The sequence below is a fragment of the Cheilinus undulatus genome, linkage group 21 (assembly GCF_018320785.1).
Source record: "Cheilinus undulatus linkage group 21, ASM1832078v1, whole genome shotgun sequence".
NCBI lineage: Eukaryota > Metazoa > Chordata > Actinopteri > Labriformes > Labridae > Cheilinus > Cheilinus undulatus.
Window position 1 is genome coordinate 15,573,019 of NC_054885.1, and position 17,342 is coordinate 15,590,360.

The 17,342-nt window shown below is 38.8% G+C and overlaps 1 protein-coding gene across 7 annotated transcripts in view; it reads left to right on the forward strand.

The window, feature by feature from the left end:
- The window catches only part of shank1 (SH3 and multiple ankyrin repeat domains 1), a 158,143-nt gene that overhangs the window by 67,204 nt on the left and 73,597 nt on the right, over positions 1–17,342 (forward strand). For all 7 annotated transcript variants that reach the window (XR_005991378.1, XM_041778105.1, XM_041778104.1 and 4 more), the window contains one exon: positions 16,436–16,639. Coding sequence is in view for 6 of the 7 variants with exons in the window: in XM_041778105.1 (XP_041634039.1) it covers positions 16,436–16,639 (204 nt within the window). In the remaining variant the exon portion in view is untranslated. The remainder of the gene's footprint in view (positions 1–16,435; positions 16,640–17,342) is intronic.

A 17,342-nucleotide genomic window follows, 5' to 3' on the forward strand; every position in this document is an offset into this window, starting at 1 on the left:
TTGATTTTTCTTAGAATCAAGGAGGTGGAAATAAATGAATATTTTACAAGATTGAATGCTAAAGGTTTTAGACTAAGTCACTTTAGCTTCAGTGACTTCACTGCTATTTTTTAACAACTTAGGCCAGCCACACACTACAGGATTTTAAGCCCAATTTGAGGCAAGATTTGCCTCCCCCCCATGATCGTGGGGGCGTATCCTGAGTGGAGCCTTGTTGCAAACAATTATTTGTCTGAGTAATCCTCAAGTGTGTGGTGTCAACAAGATTGTTTTACTGCTCTAAATTGGGTTGTAGCCTCCCAGACCCTGAATCATAAATATCAAATCTGTTTGATATTTACGATTCAGGGTCATAGTGCCTCTGATGGAGTACCCACGACAACCAATGAGAGCGAGCAGATGGGGAAGCGGCACCAGCATACGTACTTTCACCGTTCACAACTGTAGCTTCATTCTAGCCAGGATTTAATCCTGAGTCTTTCCCTTGTTTTATGATTTTTGCTGCACCTGTAACACATGCCAGGGAAGCCTGTTGTGGAGGGACAGCAAGAGGGTATTGACAGACATCCGTTTTTTTTTTTTTTTCACATGATCACTCGAGGTCGTTGGCAGGTCGGTGTGGTGGCAGGTGTGTGGTCTCCAGTCTAACAGCCTGGCTGAGTTCTCTAGTGTGTGCGTTCAGAGGATTAAAGATGAAAAATTGTTTGAAATTGTCCTCATATCTGGTCTCCCATGGTTTTGAATCATTTCAGATTTAAAAATCATCGAGTGTGTGGCTGGCCTTATTAAACTCATTTCAAAAATAGCAGGTTTAATAAAACCTGTTAAGCAGTAGATTTGAACTGGTGGATTAGGACCCAAAAGTGGGTCATGTGTCACAAGTCAGCCAAAAAGGCAAAAACAAAAGGTGTATGTGTATTTGGATAAAGAAGTGTAACAACCCATTAACAATTTTCATTTGACTCTGTTTTTCTGTCATAGCAAGTAAATGTAGATTTTTTTACTTTAGATTTTGGTTTTTTATCTCAGTATTTTGGGATATTAAAGCTTTTTTTGATCTTTCTCCAAGATAATGTGTTAATTTCTTGAGATATGTGAAAAATAACCCAAAATGACATGTTTTCAGGGAAAATGCATACATTCCCTCCCAGGTCTTCTGTTATTCTGCACTGTTGACGCATGTTTGTCTTAACTGTCCCTTGGTTTTATACACATTTTCACCCATCTAAAGTCCAAACTGCAAAATTTCTCAGTAAATACATTTTAGTGGTTAAAAATATTCAGATATTTGGGTCAGGATTTCACATTCAGGATATGATGGTGGGTCCCGAGGCTAGACCAGCCAAGAAGCACTGCTTTAAATGTCATTCTGTTTATGTGGACTATCAGGATTGACAAGGATGATTATTTTAACTGGACTGTCTGACAGATATGGATGGTACTGGCAGGAAAATATGAAGCATTTAATCAAAAATGAAGGAGAAAAACTTAAAATATAACTGATCCTTTAAATGGTTTGAATCCTCATTTGTCCATGTATTATCATTGTGCAGCCATACAAACTGACAGCTGCAGATAAACAGTGACACACAAAAGAAGTGAAACATGGCTTCATAGTCTTCCTGACAAAGACTTACTGACTCAGCCCATACTGTGCTGTTCTTGAGTTATAACCCAGCATCACTGTGACATTTACTCTGTCTCCTACCCTCCTCTTTACCTGACTCAACCTCTTCTGGCTATTTTGCACTTTTCCCTCTCTCATTCGCAACCTTCCCTTTCTGGATAAAAGCCCTGTGATTTTCTAGCTTTTTTCCTACCAGTTCATCTCCTGCCCTTTGTCGTTGTCATCACCCTCCTCCTCCTTCCTCCTCACTTCCTGGTATTGGGTAATATCCCTTTACACTCCCAGCACATTAAGTCTGTTCTACATGTCAGCTAATTCACCCTCAATAAACTCTAATTGCTTGTTAATTGTGTTGTAATGAGACGAGGGAGTGAATGTAGCAGGCAAATGCAAATGTTATGAATTGAGGGAGGAGGTTTACTGATGACGTAAGAGCACTCACATGCAGATAATAAACACGTAACTGTTAATTTGTGATATATTTGGCAGGATGCATGGATGTTTACCTCAGTCGGATCTTAAACCAATTTGCATTTTGTGTCTCTGAAATTATCCAATTTGATGCAGTTTGATTACGGATCAGCCCCATCCAATTAAATTTAGAATGGTGGTTAATGTTATGGATCGGGGGGGGACTGATGGAGATCAGGCTGCATTTAGAATTCCAAAGTGAATGACATTGAAATATCATGTATTTTTAATACGACTAATTATTCTTGGCACAAATGATCTCTCTAAAGGGTGATATTGTATTTCCAAGGGATAGCGCTACACTTTAAAAATAGATGTGCTCAATATTCACACAAGCACAGGCCAATCAGATTTGGTGGTAAATCTACTCTACATATTTAAAGCAATAAAATAATTATACTAACAGATCCAACACCGTACATCCGTCCGTCCATCCAAAAAGAATGTAACATCAGGTAGGTATGAAAAATATCACAACCTTAATACACTCACATCTATACCACATACACTGTATGGACAAAAGTATTTGGTCTCCTAACCATTACATCAACAGGGACTGTAATGACATCGTATTCAAATACATGCACCTTAAGCATAGGCCCCCCCTTTTACAGCTATAACAGCCTCCACTCTTCTTGGAAGACTTTCCACAAGATTTTAGGCTGTTCCTCTGGTAATTTGTGCCCATTCATACAGCATTTATGAGGCCAGGCACTGATGTTTGATGGGAAGGCCTGGTTCACAGTCTCTGTTCCAGTTCATCCCAAAGGTGCTTGATGGGGCTGAGGTCAGGGCCAGTCAAGTTCTTCCACACTTAACTCATCAAACCATGTCTTTATAGTCCTTGCTTTGTGCACTGGGGCAGAGTCATGTTGGAAATAGAAAAGGGCCTTCATTAAACTGTTGCAACTAAATTTTAATCATAGCATTGCCAAAATGTCTTGGTGAAGCATTAAGATTGGCCTTCACTGGAGATAAGAGGCCTGGCTCAAACCCTGAAAAAACAGCCCTACACCATAATCTCTTCTTCACCATACTTAACAGGTGGTACAGTGCAGCCAGGCACGAAATGTTCTCCCATCATCTGTCAAACCAAAACTGACATCTGACATCTGACATCTGACTACTGATCAATTTCAGTGTGCTTTAAACCACTATATCCAGCCCTAGGCAATGGACTTGGTGATGTGAGGCTTGCATGCACCTGCTTAGACATGGAAACCCATTCCATGAACCTCTCGCTTACATTAATGCCAGCACCTTGCGCCCTAGCAGTCGCTGACCCTGCTCTGTGATTTTACATGGTCCTCTTCTTCGTGGCTGAGTTGCTGCTGTTTCCTAAATGCTTCTGCTTTCTAATAAAATCACTTAAAATGGACTGTGGAATAGCCCACAGGTCCTTGCCTTCTTATTGCAAAGGTAGCATCCATTGCAGCACCATGTTTGAAGTCTCTGAGCTCTTCAGAACAACCCATTTAGTATCAAATGTTTGCAAATGGAGACTGCATGGCTGGGTGTTTGATGATATACACCTCTGACAGCAGGTCTTATTGAAACACCTGGATTAAAGAATTAACAGGTGTGGCTTATGCTTTTTTCCGTATAATGTATGTACACATATGTTCATACAGTATATTCTTACATAAGAAGCAATAAAACAGATATCTGTGGTAATAGTAGTAAACGACTCTCAGATTTACCAAAATAAAATTCTATTTTAGATTTGTAAAAATGTATAGTCAAGCTTTATTAGGCCTGCCTCTGCTTCTTTGTTGAATATAGGTCAGATCAATGATTTCTGATGTGTTGCAGGAAGATGGGAAGTATAAATATAAATTTGCTTTTGTTACACAGCATAAAGCAGATCTGTTGTCATTGTCAGAGTACCACAGACGTGAGTATGGGTCTCCTGCTTGTTAAGCCTTAATGCCTACATAAACCCAGATACACTGAATCAGCTGGATACTAGATACAGCTAAATGTCAGTTTACTAAAGCACTGTTAAATGTATTCTGCTCTATAACATCCTCTGCAGCCATGTTGTGGGATGCCATTTTCCTTTTCTGTTGTTTAGCATTTTAGCATGTTTGCAGTAGAGTAGAAATGGAGACTACTGGCTGGAAATCCAAGTGTAAATAGCTATCAACATCAAAAGCAAATGCTCATTGCTGGAACAAATCTTGCAGCTGTGCACCTGAGACATCGAGAACATCTGGAAGATCTGCATATTTTTGTTTGCTGTTTTCACACCATAAATCTCGATGTGGCGGATAGAAATAAGCTGGAAATGGCTATATTACCCTTTCTAAATGCTTCTCTGGCATTTAGAACAAAAAAGGTTAGCTGCAGTCTGTTTTTCTTTGTTATGCCATGTTTATGCACATATTTAGCAGATGGACACTTTACTGTGATCATTACTTTTGTTTAGATGGTTTGCAGAATAGTGTTTGGCGTGCCCTTGAACAAGAGGTCAGTGCTTGTTTCTCTTGCCTGAAACATTTCCATAAAGAACTCAGAGGTAGAATATACCTCCTCTGCATTTAAACTGTTTAAACAGAGCTGCACAAGCCAACTGGAGAGATTTCTCTCTAGTCACTGTCAATCAAGATGGCACTGTTGGTTTTGTTGACAGTGACTAAAAGAGAGAGAGATGTGTGAGCACTATCAGGCTACTAAATTTGTCTGGAGGGGATTTGGGGACACAGTTACATGCAGAACAAATCTTAGCTTTGGTGGCTAGTCAGTCCAGACCAGGGTGACATGTAGACAGTCCTTTAGCTCAGTGAAAGTTGATGTCATGTCTCATTAATCTCCTGAAGGTCAAGGCACTTTGTCTGACCAGAACTGTGTTACAGAACATTTACACAACAATCAAAGAGCCAAATGAGAAGCACTTTAGTGACTTTAAGGTCAAAAGGGAGTGTGACTGAAATATAGCTCTTGTATCATTAGCATTTGAATGACTGTATTAGTATGATGACATGTTTTTATTTGAATATTAAAAAACTGAGCACTGTTTTGTGGAATCTACTCCAGGAGCACACACTCTCATTAAGTTTTCTATTTATCTATTCCTCTTTAGGAATGAAGAAGCCCAGGGTATGTAAATCAGTTCAAATAAAACCCGGCTTTATTGGCTTCAATAATAAAACACTGCTTACATGCAAATGTGTGAGTTATAATAATGAGAAGTTATGTAATTTAAAACGGTACAAACTCCCAGGAGTACTGTCTCCTGAATTACAGGCGTTTTATTCTTACACTTGGAAGCTGTAATCTGAAACATTTTAAACACTGAAATAGTAGATCTCTAGTATATCCCTACTAAATACATTGTTGAGTAATGACAAAAAAAAAGAGTTGGTTTGTTGCTCTAAGCTGAGTTCACACTGAAGGGACGGCACCTCCTTTTTTGTATCGCTCAGAAGCCCAACATGTTTCATACATGTGTATTTTATTTATCTTGCTCTTTTTATTTTTTATTTTTTTATGTGAGTTCTGTCCTGTCCAGCTGTTTGCCCTGCCACCATTTGGGGGAAGACAAAAACTTGCCCAGGGATGCTCTATATACACTCACTGGCAATTTTAGTACACCTGTTCAAATGCTTGTTAACACAGATAGCTAATCAGCCAATCATGTAGCAGCAACTCAATGCATTTAAGTAGATGTGGTCAAGATGACTTGCTGAAGTTCAAACCAAACATCAGAATGGGGAAGGGGATTTAAGTGACTTTGAACGTGGCATGGTTGTTGATGCCAGACGGGCTGGTGTGAGTATTTCAGAAACTGTTGATGTACTGGGATTTTCACTCACAACTATCTTTAGGGTTTAAACAGAACGGTCTGAAACAGGGAAAATATCCAGTGAGTGGCAGTTGTGGCAGATGGGTTTTTGATGGTAGAAAGGTAACAGTACCTAAAATAACCACTTGTTACAGCCAAGTTATGCAGAATACCATCTCTAAATGCACAACACTTCCAACCTTGAAGCAGATGGGCTTTTCAGCAGCAGAAGATCGTAATGAGTGTCACTCCTGTCAGCTAAGAACAGAGGCTACAAATCGCATAGGCTCACCATAATTGGTGAGTACGGAGCCAAAGACTGATTTTACTCTTGGCTAGTAAAAGCAATGTCAAAGTAATATTTACTGACCTTATTTACACATCATTTATCATCATTTATTTCACAGTCATACAGAGGTAGAATTGTTTCCTGATCTCTGAAAAGTTTGTGCTTCATAAACACTGCTGTTACTGTTGCTGTTACTGTCCTCGTCATTAGAACTTAATGCAATAAGGCCAATTTGCATGGAAAGGGGTGCCCCCCCCCCCAAATACCTGCATAATGGCTCAGCATTTCTGCACACCAGTGCGTATTTGTGGTGTTTGGCCTAGAACATATTAAGGGGAGCATTAAAGCTAAGCTGTTTTGACTTTTAGTGTCTGCACTTTGTAGAGTGGTGCAGAAATGAGTCCCAACATGCAGAAGTTAGCTAAAATTTTTCCACTTGTGGCTTTTTTTATAAGAGTGGAGAAGGGATTTAAAGAGAGCTTACTTGAGTCAGAGATCACATCCAGGTGTGTCAAATACATTTCCTTGTGTCCGTGTTTCCACAAAGTCCGCTTGTTTACCAGCTCTATCACTTTCTCTCTCAATTATAGCGAAAAAACAGACTAGTGCCCACTGTAGTTTCCATCTTTTGTGTGTTTGAGAGCAAAGGCCATCTCCTCCTCAGCATTGTGGCCAAATGAGCGTATGCAGCGCTTAACAAATTTATTAGACCACCTTTCATATTTGTCTCAGAGACCATCCAGCATCATGAAGTGCTTTCATGCTTTCTTTCATTTTTAGTGAGCTCTCCACGTTTTACCATTTTGAACAGGAATGAGGAATTTCAAACTGTATTCACCTTTTAATACCCAAATTTGAGCCGGCTCACTGTGCTTCTCTGAGAAGTCTGAAATAATCAACAGTATAACATTCAACCACTAAAACTCATTTTTCTGTTCAGTAATGAAAGTAAATAACTATAATTTGACATATTAATCAAGAAATAATAATGTGCTTTACTATTTTTTCAGTTTTTTTTGTAAATCAATACATTTGAAAATTCATGGATAACAATAATAATAAATATATTTTAGCATTAAAAATATCATTTGGGTTAAAGAGCTTCTACATATTGTTGTATTTGCAGAAACATAAAAAATGATTTTGGTAACTACCAATGCTGTTAATATAGGGCAGCTGTGGCATAAACCTTACTTTGTGTGGTCTAATAAATTTGTTAAGCACTGTATGTTATACAGGGAAAGGGGTATAATGGAGGATGGGGTGGAGGGATGGGGCAAACTGATGCAAGAGGTGCAGCAATTTCGGATTTTATAGAAATCTGTACGTATTTATGATTTTGTTATGGCACCAGTTTTTGACACCCAAGAAGTCTTCTGGTCACAATTGAAGCAATACTGTGGCATGCAAATTGACTCAGACAGACAGACAGACATGCCGCCAATTATAGTAGTAAGATTTGAATGTCACAGCTTGTATACAATTGCTAATGATTATAATGTCAATTTCACAGCTTGAGATGGATCTCTGACTGAGTCTTCTGTGTTTGATCAGTCTCCTCTACACTGATCATTCCTCTTCCGCTGGTGGCTGTTAAAAATCCAGTCTATTACCTCACTTGTGTGTACAGCAACAGCCAGATCTGTGTGACACAAGTTACTGATATGATCCTTTCCCAGCAGGGGGTCAAAGGAGGCCGTTTAGTTTGCAGTCACATTGGAATTTGCCTGCAAAATGCATTAACAGCGTGAAACAAATGAGTTTTTCTCTCCGCTGTCTGACTTGAGCTGAAGTCTTACAAACTCAGAAGTTTATATGCTGCAGCCCCCGGAGGCACGATTTGGCCTGACAAACACTTCCACACAGTAAAATACAAACTCACACACAAAGAGACACACTCTCGTATCTCAACTCCTCGTTAAGAAACGTGAACTTTTCAGACTGCATGACACAGTGTCCTCAGCATTGCAGAGATTTTGTATGTTAATGAAAGGATGAGCCCAGAGGTGAACGTAAGGATTGAGATAATAGAGAGGGAAGCACAGGAGGGAACAGAGCATGGGTGAGTGAGAGAAAGAAAGACACAATAGAGAAGGAGAGAAGTGGGTGCAGAAAGGATGACAGGAATGCTGAAAAGAAATTAATTTGGTCGTCTTCTGAAAAAGGAAAGGGGTGGTTGAGAGAGAAAGGAGGCAGCCAGAAACAGAGAGGAAGTTGACTTAAATGGCGACACGGCTGGCATGTGTAATTGTGTGTGAGTGTGTGAAGTGTGTGTGTTTGGTGGGGGGTTATTTCCCTATAGAGCTAATTAAAGGCTTCAAGTCCCTGTGCTCCTGGCCTGCAGAAAAAGGCCAGAGGGACACAGATAGAGACATAAGAGAGAGAGACTCTTATTTCTGCAAAGATAACTGAAAGAGAGAGAGAGAGAGAGGAGGAGGAAGGAGAATAAGAATAAGATATAGCGATAGGCAGGGTATGATGAAGAGCTGCACGGACAGGGTGAGTGGGCGTTTGTGAGTGGGAAAGTGTGATCACAGCTTTAGGAGGCAAGACAGAATTTTTTGGTCTGCATAATGATAAAAACCACAAGAGAGATAGAAGCTGTGCAAAGATTTCAGTGTAGAACTGAAAACCATATAAAAGTTACAAGCTGTGACAGCCAGTGTATTTATATGGGACAAGTATCCTGGTTACGATTGGGTGTGGGCAGTGATTTTTTCCATATACAGGGAAAAAAGAGGGATTTAGGTTTTTAATGAAAAGAAGCAACACCACTCAAAAGTACTCCATTACAACTAAAGGTTTCATACTCAAAATCTAGTGAAAAGTAAGGATACTGAAATGACCAAAACTAGTAAAAGTAAAGGTTAAGGTTAGCCTGACACTGTAAAGTTTTTAAATCTGTGTTAGACCATAGTGTTGGACATTTTCAATGGATTTGTAACATTAATCCCCTGAATGCACTGTTCAGTCAGACCATGAGACCACACACAGGTCATTACCACTGTAACGAACACAGAGGAGATTCCCCCTCAGCTGAGATCTCACAGAAACTGGCAGGATCAAATATGATTTCAGAAGAAAAAAAACAACATGTAGGACAGTCAGTGTCTACAGCCGGCTGTCCTGGTGTGTGTTATATCCTGGCAAATCTAACCTTAAATCAGTCACTTTTTGCATTAATGGGTATATTGTGTTTTATCTTCCTAATTTTGCTTTTCATATACTCTTAGACAGTAATATCCGTTACAGTAAGACATAGGAAAATATATGGTTGTTCTGACTTAGTTGCTGCCTGGATCAATAAACGATTTGGTCTGGTCAGTTGGGTCGATTTCTCACCTGATAGTCTGGGGGTCTTGATTCGGGGGCTCAAATTGCAGCATTGTTGCTTGTTTCTGTAGTTTGGTTCGCTTTCACATTGCACTGGGTCAAACGAACCAAACCATCTGGATAACGTCAAGCAGTTCTACATTTGTGGTGCTGTCATCTAGGGCTGAACAACTTTGAAAATAATCTAATTGTAATTTTTTTACCCAATATTGCGATTGCGCTTATATCTTAAGTTCCTCATCTCATGTGTTTTCCAACAAAAACAAGCAATAAGTCATTCTATATTATAACCAACACAATATTAGATTAAACTAGGGCTGAACAATTTGGAAAAAATATGTATTTGAGATGATTTTGACTCATTTCGCAAATTGGATCTGAACTGTTGTATTAAAAGGAACGATAATTTTAATATAATTCTAATATTAAATGAGAAAAACATATAAAAAAGAAGAAAGAAAGATTTTTTTGTACACTATTTCAAAAATATTTTACTAGAATGATTGCATGATATGTAATGCATAACATCTCTGCTGCAAAAAAGTTTTAAACTGGTATTTTGATACAAATTTCAGGATAAAGAAATATTGCACCTTCTGCGATTTGAAAATTGCACCAGACCATATTGCGATTTAATCTAATTTGCGATTAATTACCCAGCCCTACTGTCATCCCACACAAAGAGCGCTAAAGAAGAAACATTCCTAACCTAATACCTCTTTATCGTAATAAGCTAAAGCATTGTTGTGTCATTTTAGCAACTCTAGTGTTATATGCTGTTATAAATATAGTGGGTCAAGTGATCCTCTACTTGTTTTTGTTTACTACATTGAAGTGCTTGTTAATATTTTGTGTCTGGCTGCCACTACTGTTTTGTTTGTCTTTCATTTTGAAGAGAACACTCCATAAAAGATGATTAACAATGAAGGAATATTTTCCCTCTGAAATGAAATCTTAGTAGAAGTAGTAGATAATCAATTATCTTCTATCACCACCTCATGCTGATTTTAAGAGCAGGTCCTGTTTGTGAGAAAGCTGCATCTGCTGACTGGAGTAAGCAAGCTTCCTTGCTTTGTGAACAGGAGCATCATAAACTCATGACAATTATTCTGTCAGTAAAGAAAAATTATGAAGGTAAAACATGCAATGGAGACAAAAACTTTTAAATACAAAGAGGTAGATAAACTGTTGTGGTTCTTGTTTTCCATTACAAGGGATCAGATGGTGCAGCAGAACCCTGCAGAGTGAAAAGAGCTTTAGGAAACCAAACTGTACTCATGCTCAGAGCAACGACTGAGCTCTGGGGGTGCCAAAAAACACTTGCACATCTCCAAAGGGAGTACTTTAATTCATACTCTACAATAGATGTAGATATAAAATCATGTTGAGATCAAGGTTTTGTATATAATTCTGCCAAAGAATATTTGTTGAGCTTGTAATCACAGTTTAACAAAACATTTCCTGTTTTTATTTTGTCATGTCTTTACATAGAGGATTTGTAATCAAATCCTTCCTTCATCAAAAGTTTCAAACCCCCAGTAGGCGTTTCGACAATCCTATAACACAACAAAAGCCTGCATCTTTTAATATGTTTTTTTGCAGAGTTGCAGTAAATGAAGTAAAAGATGCAAGTGCTTTTTCTTACACCAAAAGTACAGTAAGTGGCAGTTACTTTCCCTGTTATCCTTTTTGTTGTTTGTTTGGGAGGAAAATAATTTTCATAGATTCAAGTAAAATCTCCCAGAGTGAGCTAAAGATAAATATTTAGAACTCAAAATATCAGAGGAGCCTGATTACCTTAAACATTTTAAGTATTTTTTTTTTCAGTTCAACTAGGTTGTGGAAACTCTCCCATGCTTGAAAATTATGCCTAAATCAAAATTGTTACAATCAAGTACTTTCCATAAAGCTATATATCAATCAGTCAATCAGTTCATTCACAAATCATTGAAACACAATACAATCCATCATGATAATTCATTTAAGGTCATTTGTGAAAAGGGACTCCTGAGAAGCAATGTAGAGCTTTTAAATAGGGCCCAAACATAGTTACACATTTACAGATAACATTCAAAATACATACTATACACAATTACAGATTCAAACACAATTCCTAGCACTAACTCAGAACTCTAAAATACCCTAAAATTAACTCTTAAGATCCTAAATATGACACTGATACAATACATATAGACAATGACACTTTGAAAATAGCAGTATAAATCAATCAATTTAAGTATATTTTCATATGGGAAGCTGTAAAAAAAAAGATCAGAAACTCTTTGAGGTTTAGGAATGATCATATTTCAGTAGCAGCTGTTGTTTTAGGCTCTTTTTGAAGACAGATAAAGATGATGGCATTTTTGTAACGGTTTTAAGCTTATTCCAGATTTCTGGACTTCTACATGTCACACTAAAACTTGTACTCTTCAGCTTACGCTTCTTGCCCATTAGGAGTTGTTTGTTCCTTGTATTATGTGCATGAGAGGGAGCGTAAATTGGAATAAGATCACATAGTCTATCATTGAGTCTATATACTACATTAAACATTGTACAAGCATTTTAAAAAATATTGCATTCAGTAAGCTTCAAAAGTTTGAGGTTATAGAAAAGAGGGTCAGAGAGAGCGTTGAAGTTAGACTGTGATATTGCTCGTACAACTTTCTTTTGTAAGATATGTAATGTATTAACATAACTAGGATATGTATTACACCATATCACATTACAATAGTTTAAGTGTGGCTCAAATAGAGTCCTGTACAGAGTTAGAAGAGCATCAAGATATATAACTTGTCCACTGCAGTTTTCACTGATTCCTTTCAGATACCCTAATTTTAAACATTCATACCAACCAAGGTAGGTTTACTAGAGTGACTACTAAGGATGCTCCCAAGTGTCTTTTTCCCCATTTGGCTAAATGCCCATTTAAGTTGTGTTTAACCTACTAATCTAAAGGGAAGAGAAAACTTAGAAAACATTCAAATTCATCTCAGGGTCATTGTGTTAGGGGTATGAGCCTGATATACTATGTAGACCATGGCTAACATTAGCAGCTAGCTCTGCCAGCCTTTGTCCCTCTTGGCAATATAAAAAATGATAAGGCTGTTAAGATTAATCAAGTTAATCTCGATTAATTAAGGTCAGCTAATAATTTTTAATCATGATTAATTGCATGCTTTATTGTCCCTTTCAACACACAATGTCTCCTTGCAGCCACAGTGATGTACAGTAGGTCTACCACTGCTCCTTGAATTGTCATTTCACTTTAAAATCTCACAGAGTGCTCAGTGAACGAGTCAGAAGTCATCGGCACCTTTTCAATCCATAGTATGTTCCTTTTTCCGTGGTTGAGGCCCTGTTTACATGATAGTGTTTTCAGGTGAAAATGCTGAACTTTTGTTTGTAACGTTTTTTGGAATTTGGAAACAGGCTTCAGAATGAGCATATTTCAAAATGCCCTCTTCTTCATCTCCATGTAAACAGGGAAAACAGCACTTTCTGAAAACACACATGCGCATTACGGCTGTCAAGTGTTACAACATTCTGAACCGAGCCATGGCAGCTCGACCTGAGCTGTCTGGTGTAGTTACCTCTGATTCAGCTTGTCACAGACAGCTGGATTTAGATAAGAGGAAACATTATTCTCATTTGGAGGGCTATCGATGCCAGTTTCTTTAGATAAGGTCATGCTATTAATTTCGGAAATGATTACATCTACCTTTTTTATTGATCATGATAATCATTGTTATCACCATCGTAGCACGGTAGAAAAATTTCACAGCTCATATACAGAAAAATGCTTTGCAAGATCAGTCTTGTTATAACGTAGATATCTGTTGAGAATAATTAATTTTCCAGTGACAAATTCAGCTCCTACAGCCTTTAATTTCTCATGGATTTTCTCAGAAAGCACAACACTGCTCATGAGCACAGCTGGAGCCTTTTCCGAATTATATTACTATTTTCCTTTTAAATAAACTGTATCTGCTTCTTGGCAGGCTTGATCTTTTTTCTTAAAGTTTTAATATGGAAACTTCAGCCCATAGACGCTCCTATCTCCTCCATCAGCTGTACATTAGTACGCAGCTGATGGGGGAGATGGGATTGAAGCTTCTGTGTTAAGGGTGAAGTTCTAGAGAAGGACAGTGGAAACAGGGATGAGAGAGAGGGGGAGAGGCATGTTGGAAAATAGCAACAGGCCAGACTTTACCAAGGCCGCCTGTTAAAATGTGGCGTACCCTATACCACAAGGTAATCTGTGCCCCTGTTTTGGATTTTGGAGTTAATACAACTCAATCTTTTCACAGCCTTTTACTGTGCAGTTTTAAAGTGCATATCAAAAAGAGTCTCACACTGACTTTTTCGAACAGGTAAGATCGATTAGTGTTGGGAAAATAATTATGGCTCCCAGAGGGTGCCACAAACTCTCCACTCCAGTCTCTGAAAAAGCAACATTTTAGTCTTTTCAAGTTGCAAGGCTGACTGTGATTCCAATGCAACCATAACTCTAGTGATCACTGCATTTTAGCAGTAGTGAAGCATGCATGCTGCATTATAAGTGGTTGAAAAAAAGCAGAGTTGTAATTTGAAGGCCTGATAGGGAGGATGAATCCGTGATGAGCCTAATTGGCTGACTGGTTGGAAACTGGAGGATCAATTAGATTCTAGGAGGTAAACAGATCAATATGCAAAAGCTCTGTGAAGCTCAGTAGGTAAAATGGATATTTTCTTAACAAATGTAGACCTCTATTATTTGATAATTGCTTTAGTTGAAGTTAAGTGTGGGGATTTTCTTCGTACTTTAACCTTCAATTTTGCTGCTGTGATTATGATTCATTCAGGGTGTGTTTGCCTGCAGACTATTAGTGTAGAATGTAAGCTTAAATGTGCGAAAGCTAATCTAGCACCAGCAGACACACCTTTTCTCCCTCCCCTGCTCTCATTCTCAAAGTCTTCGATGTTCCCCTCCCTTCACTTTGCTCTCTTTCGCCACGCTGCTCTAGCACACACAAACACACGCGCACATGCACACACACACTCCCAGTACCCCACATCTCCTAGGGAACACAGGGATGTCTCTATGGCAACAAGCAGCTTGCTCTGCTAATGAACCGGTTGCTGTGGCGACCGGATCGGCTGTGCGCAAACGGCGAGCACACTGGATAAAATAGAGGGAGAGAAAATGCTATGTTACTCCTCTGCACGAAACCTCCGTGGAAAGGTTTTTTTATCTGTGCTTTGTGGAGCGAGCATGCAAACAGAGGAAAGAGAGAGAGGTGTGCATGTGAAAGGTAGAAGATGAGTGACTGAGGCATTGTTCACTTAGAAACGGCAGTATTGCTGTAAAAAGCAGAGATCCTTGCAGCTGGCTGTCCTCTGTGAGGCCAATCATCCTCCTCCTGCAGCCTCAAGGTCAGAGAATAACCCAACTCCACTCTTGGCCAACAGGGAGGGAGAGAGGGGGGAGGGAGAGAGGGCAGAGCCAAAAAACCTTCTGTCAGCCATCTGTGCGTCGACTTACGTTCCACTTTGCTGACTGAGCCTCAGAGCTGGTATGCATTCAGCCACACACGATCTCACAGCACACACAACTGTCATTCATGTCCTGTCTGCTAGCTGAGGCCACTGGGAATCACCCACTTTACTCTGACACTGTCTCCCCCTGCTGGTGAAGAAGGGGAACAGTCACTATGTAATATGGTTTATCGTGAGAACTGAGGAAAGGACAGTAGTGACCTCTACAAGGCTCGAATGATAAACTTCAGTGGTCTGGCGATAATTCATGGGTCAGGAAAATGATTACAGTGTTGGAAGATTAGAAGTACATCAGTTTAAAACACTTAAAGTTACAGTCCCTCATGTGATTCATTGTCTGTTATACCATTTGAAAAAGGAGAATTGGTTCTGCAGAAAACAGCCTGTATGCCATTGGGACCTGGCCCCAGATAAGCAAAAGAAAAATGGATGGATAATACAAGTGGCACAAATTATTGATACAGCCCTACATTGTCAGTCTGACATATCTGATACAGTTATAAAATCAGTGGTGCCAGTAACAATGTTTAGATAGTTTGGTGCTCTGAACTAATTTTTCTCTGACAGTTTGGCTGTCAGCATCATCACCTGCTGACTCCTCATGCTGGTGTGTATGACATTTGTGAAGTTAACTGCAAAATAAGGGACTTTGTTCATAGCTGCTATCAGATTTTAGCACCCACAACCCCATCAGCGTTTACTGTTGCTAGGTTACATCACCAAGAAAACATGAAACTAATGAAAAAGCATCAGCTGCAGCTCTAGACCTGGAAATTGTACAACCCAAGTTCAAAAAGGTTGGGGCGCTGTGTTAAATGTAAATAACAGCAGAATAAAAATGATCTGCAAATCTCATGAAGCCTTACAGACAACTTATTGGATGTTGAAACTCAGACATTTTACTCTTTCATGAAAAATATAAACATATTTTGAATTTCATGGCAGCAACACATTTAAAAATGTAGGGACAGGGCCATGTTCACAATTCAAATTTTGATTTATCTGACTACAGACCAGTTTTCCATTTTGTCTCAGTCCATTTAAATGAGCTTTGGCTCAGAGAAGACAGCGGTGTTTTTAGATAGTGTTCACATATGGCTTCTTCTTTGCCTGAGATGAGTTCCTGAGACCATGCAGTGATTTCCAGTACAAAATCATGCCTGTTTCAATGCATTAATTCCACCTGAGGGCCTGGAGATCAACTAATTTCACTTTTTTTTTTAGCCTTGGATATTTATCTACCTGTTGTCAAGTTATTTCTTTTATGTGTTTCTGATCCATGTGACTTCTTATCAGTTCTCTACAAAGTAAAAAGTTTGTCCATGGAATGCAAAGATGATGTTACTTTATTGGTATGAACTAGAGCTGAATGTGCCCCCTCCTGTCTGTCCTGCAGAAATGTTTGCGGTTTAATCCGGATGCCACCGTTTGGAAGGCAAAACAGCAGGTCCTGTGCTCCCTCACCGAATCTCTGAGGGACGTCCTGAACTATGGTTTGTTTCAGCCCGCCACTGATGGCCACGACGCCAAGTTCCTGGAGGAGGAGAGGCTGCTCAGAGAGTACCCACAATCCTTTGAGAAAGGGGTACCCTATTTAGAGGTATTATTCCTGTCTTGCCCTGGTTCAATTAGTGTCAGTTTTCTCTCCAAAAAATGTTAAATATTTCCAGAGAAATTTGCATAAAAGTTTTTGTTATAACTTGGTTCAGATGTTTTTGTATTGCCTGATACATTAAAAACAAATAGTAATGCACTAAAATAAAAAATTTTTTAACAAAAAAACAAAATTTGAAATGCAGATAAAGTAAATAAAAACACTGAGCTGAGTTATTAGTTACTCTTCAAAATAAAAGCTTCACTACATCATGGCTTCCCCTCTAAAACGTAGCAGGCTAAGCTATGTGTAAACACAGCAAAAGTAGCTAGCTACAGCTACATTCAAACTTTTTTCCATTACACTGATGACTTTTAGGGTGCAAACACCAACCTTGGAGTGAGGACCCTGTTGAAATGCAAAAACCTGGTATTATTATATGGCCAAATTAATTGCTAATTTGAGACCTTTAACATGCCTAAAAACTCACTGAATTTTGTACGAAATTCATACAACGTACAAGGTGAATTTAGTTAATTAAAGGAAGCATGAAAAAATGCTTCTGTAGATAATACTACAAAAGCATGCACAGGCAGGGTTTAGAAGAAATTAGGAACTCTGATTTGACCGTGGGGACCAAAATCAGCACAAAATGAAACAATCTCAAAGCATCATTAACAAAGACCATGTTAAAAATATTGGCTCTATT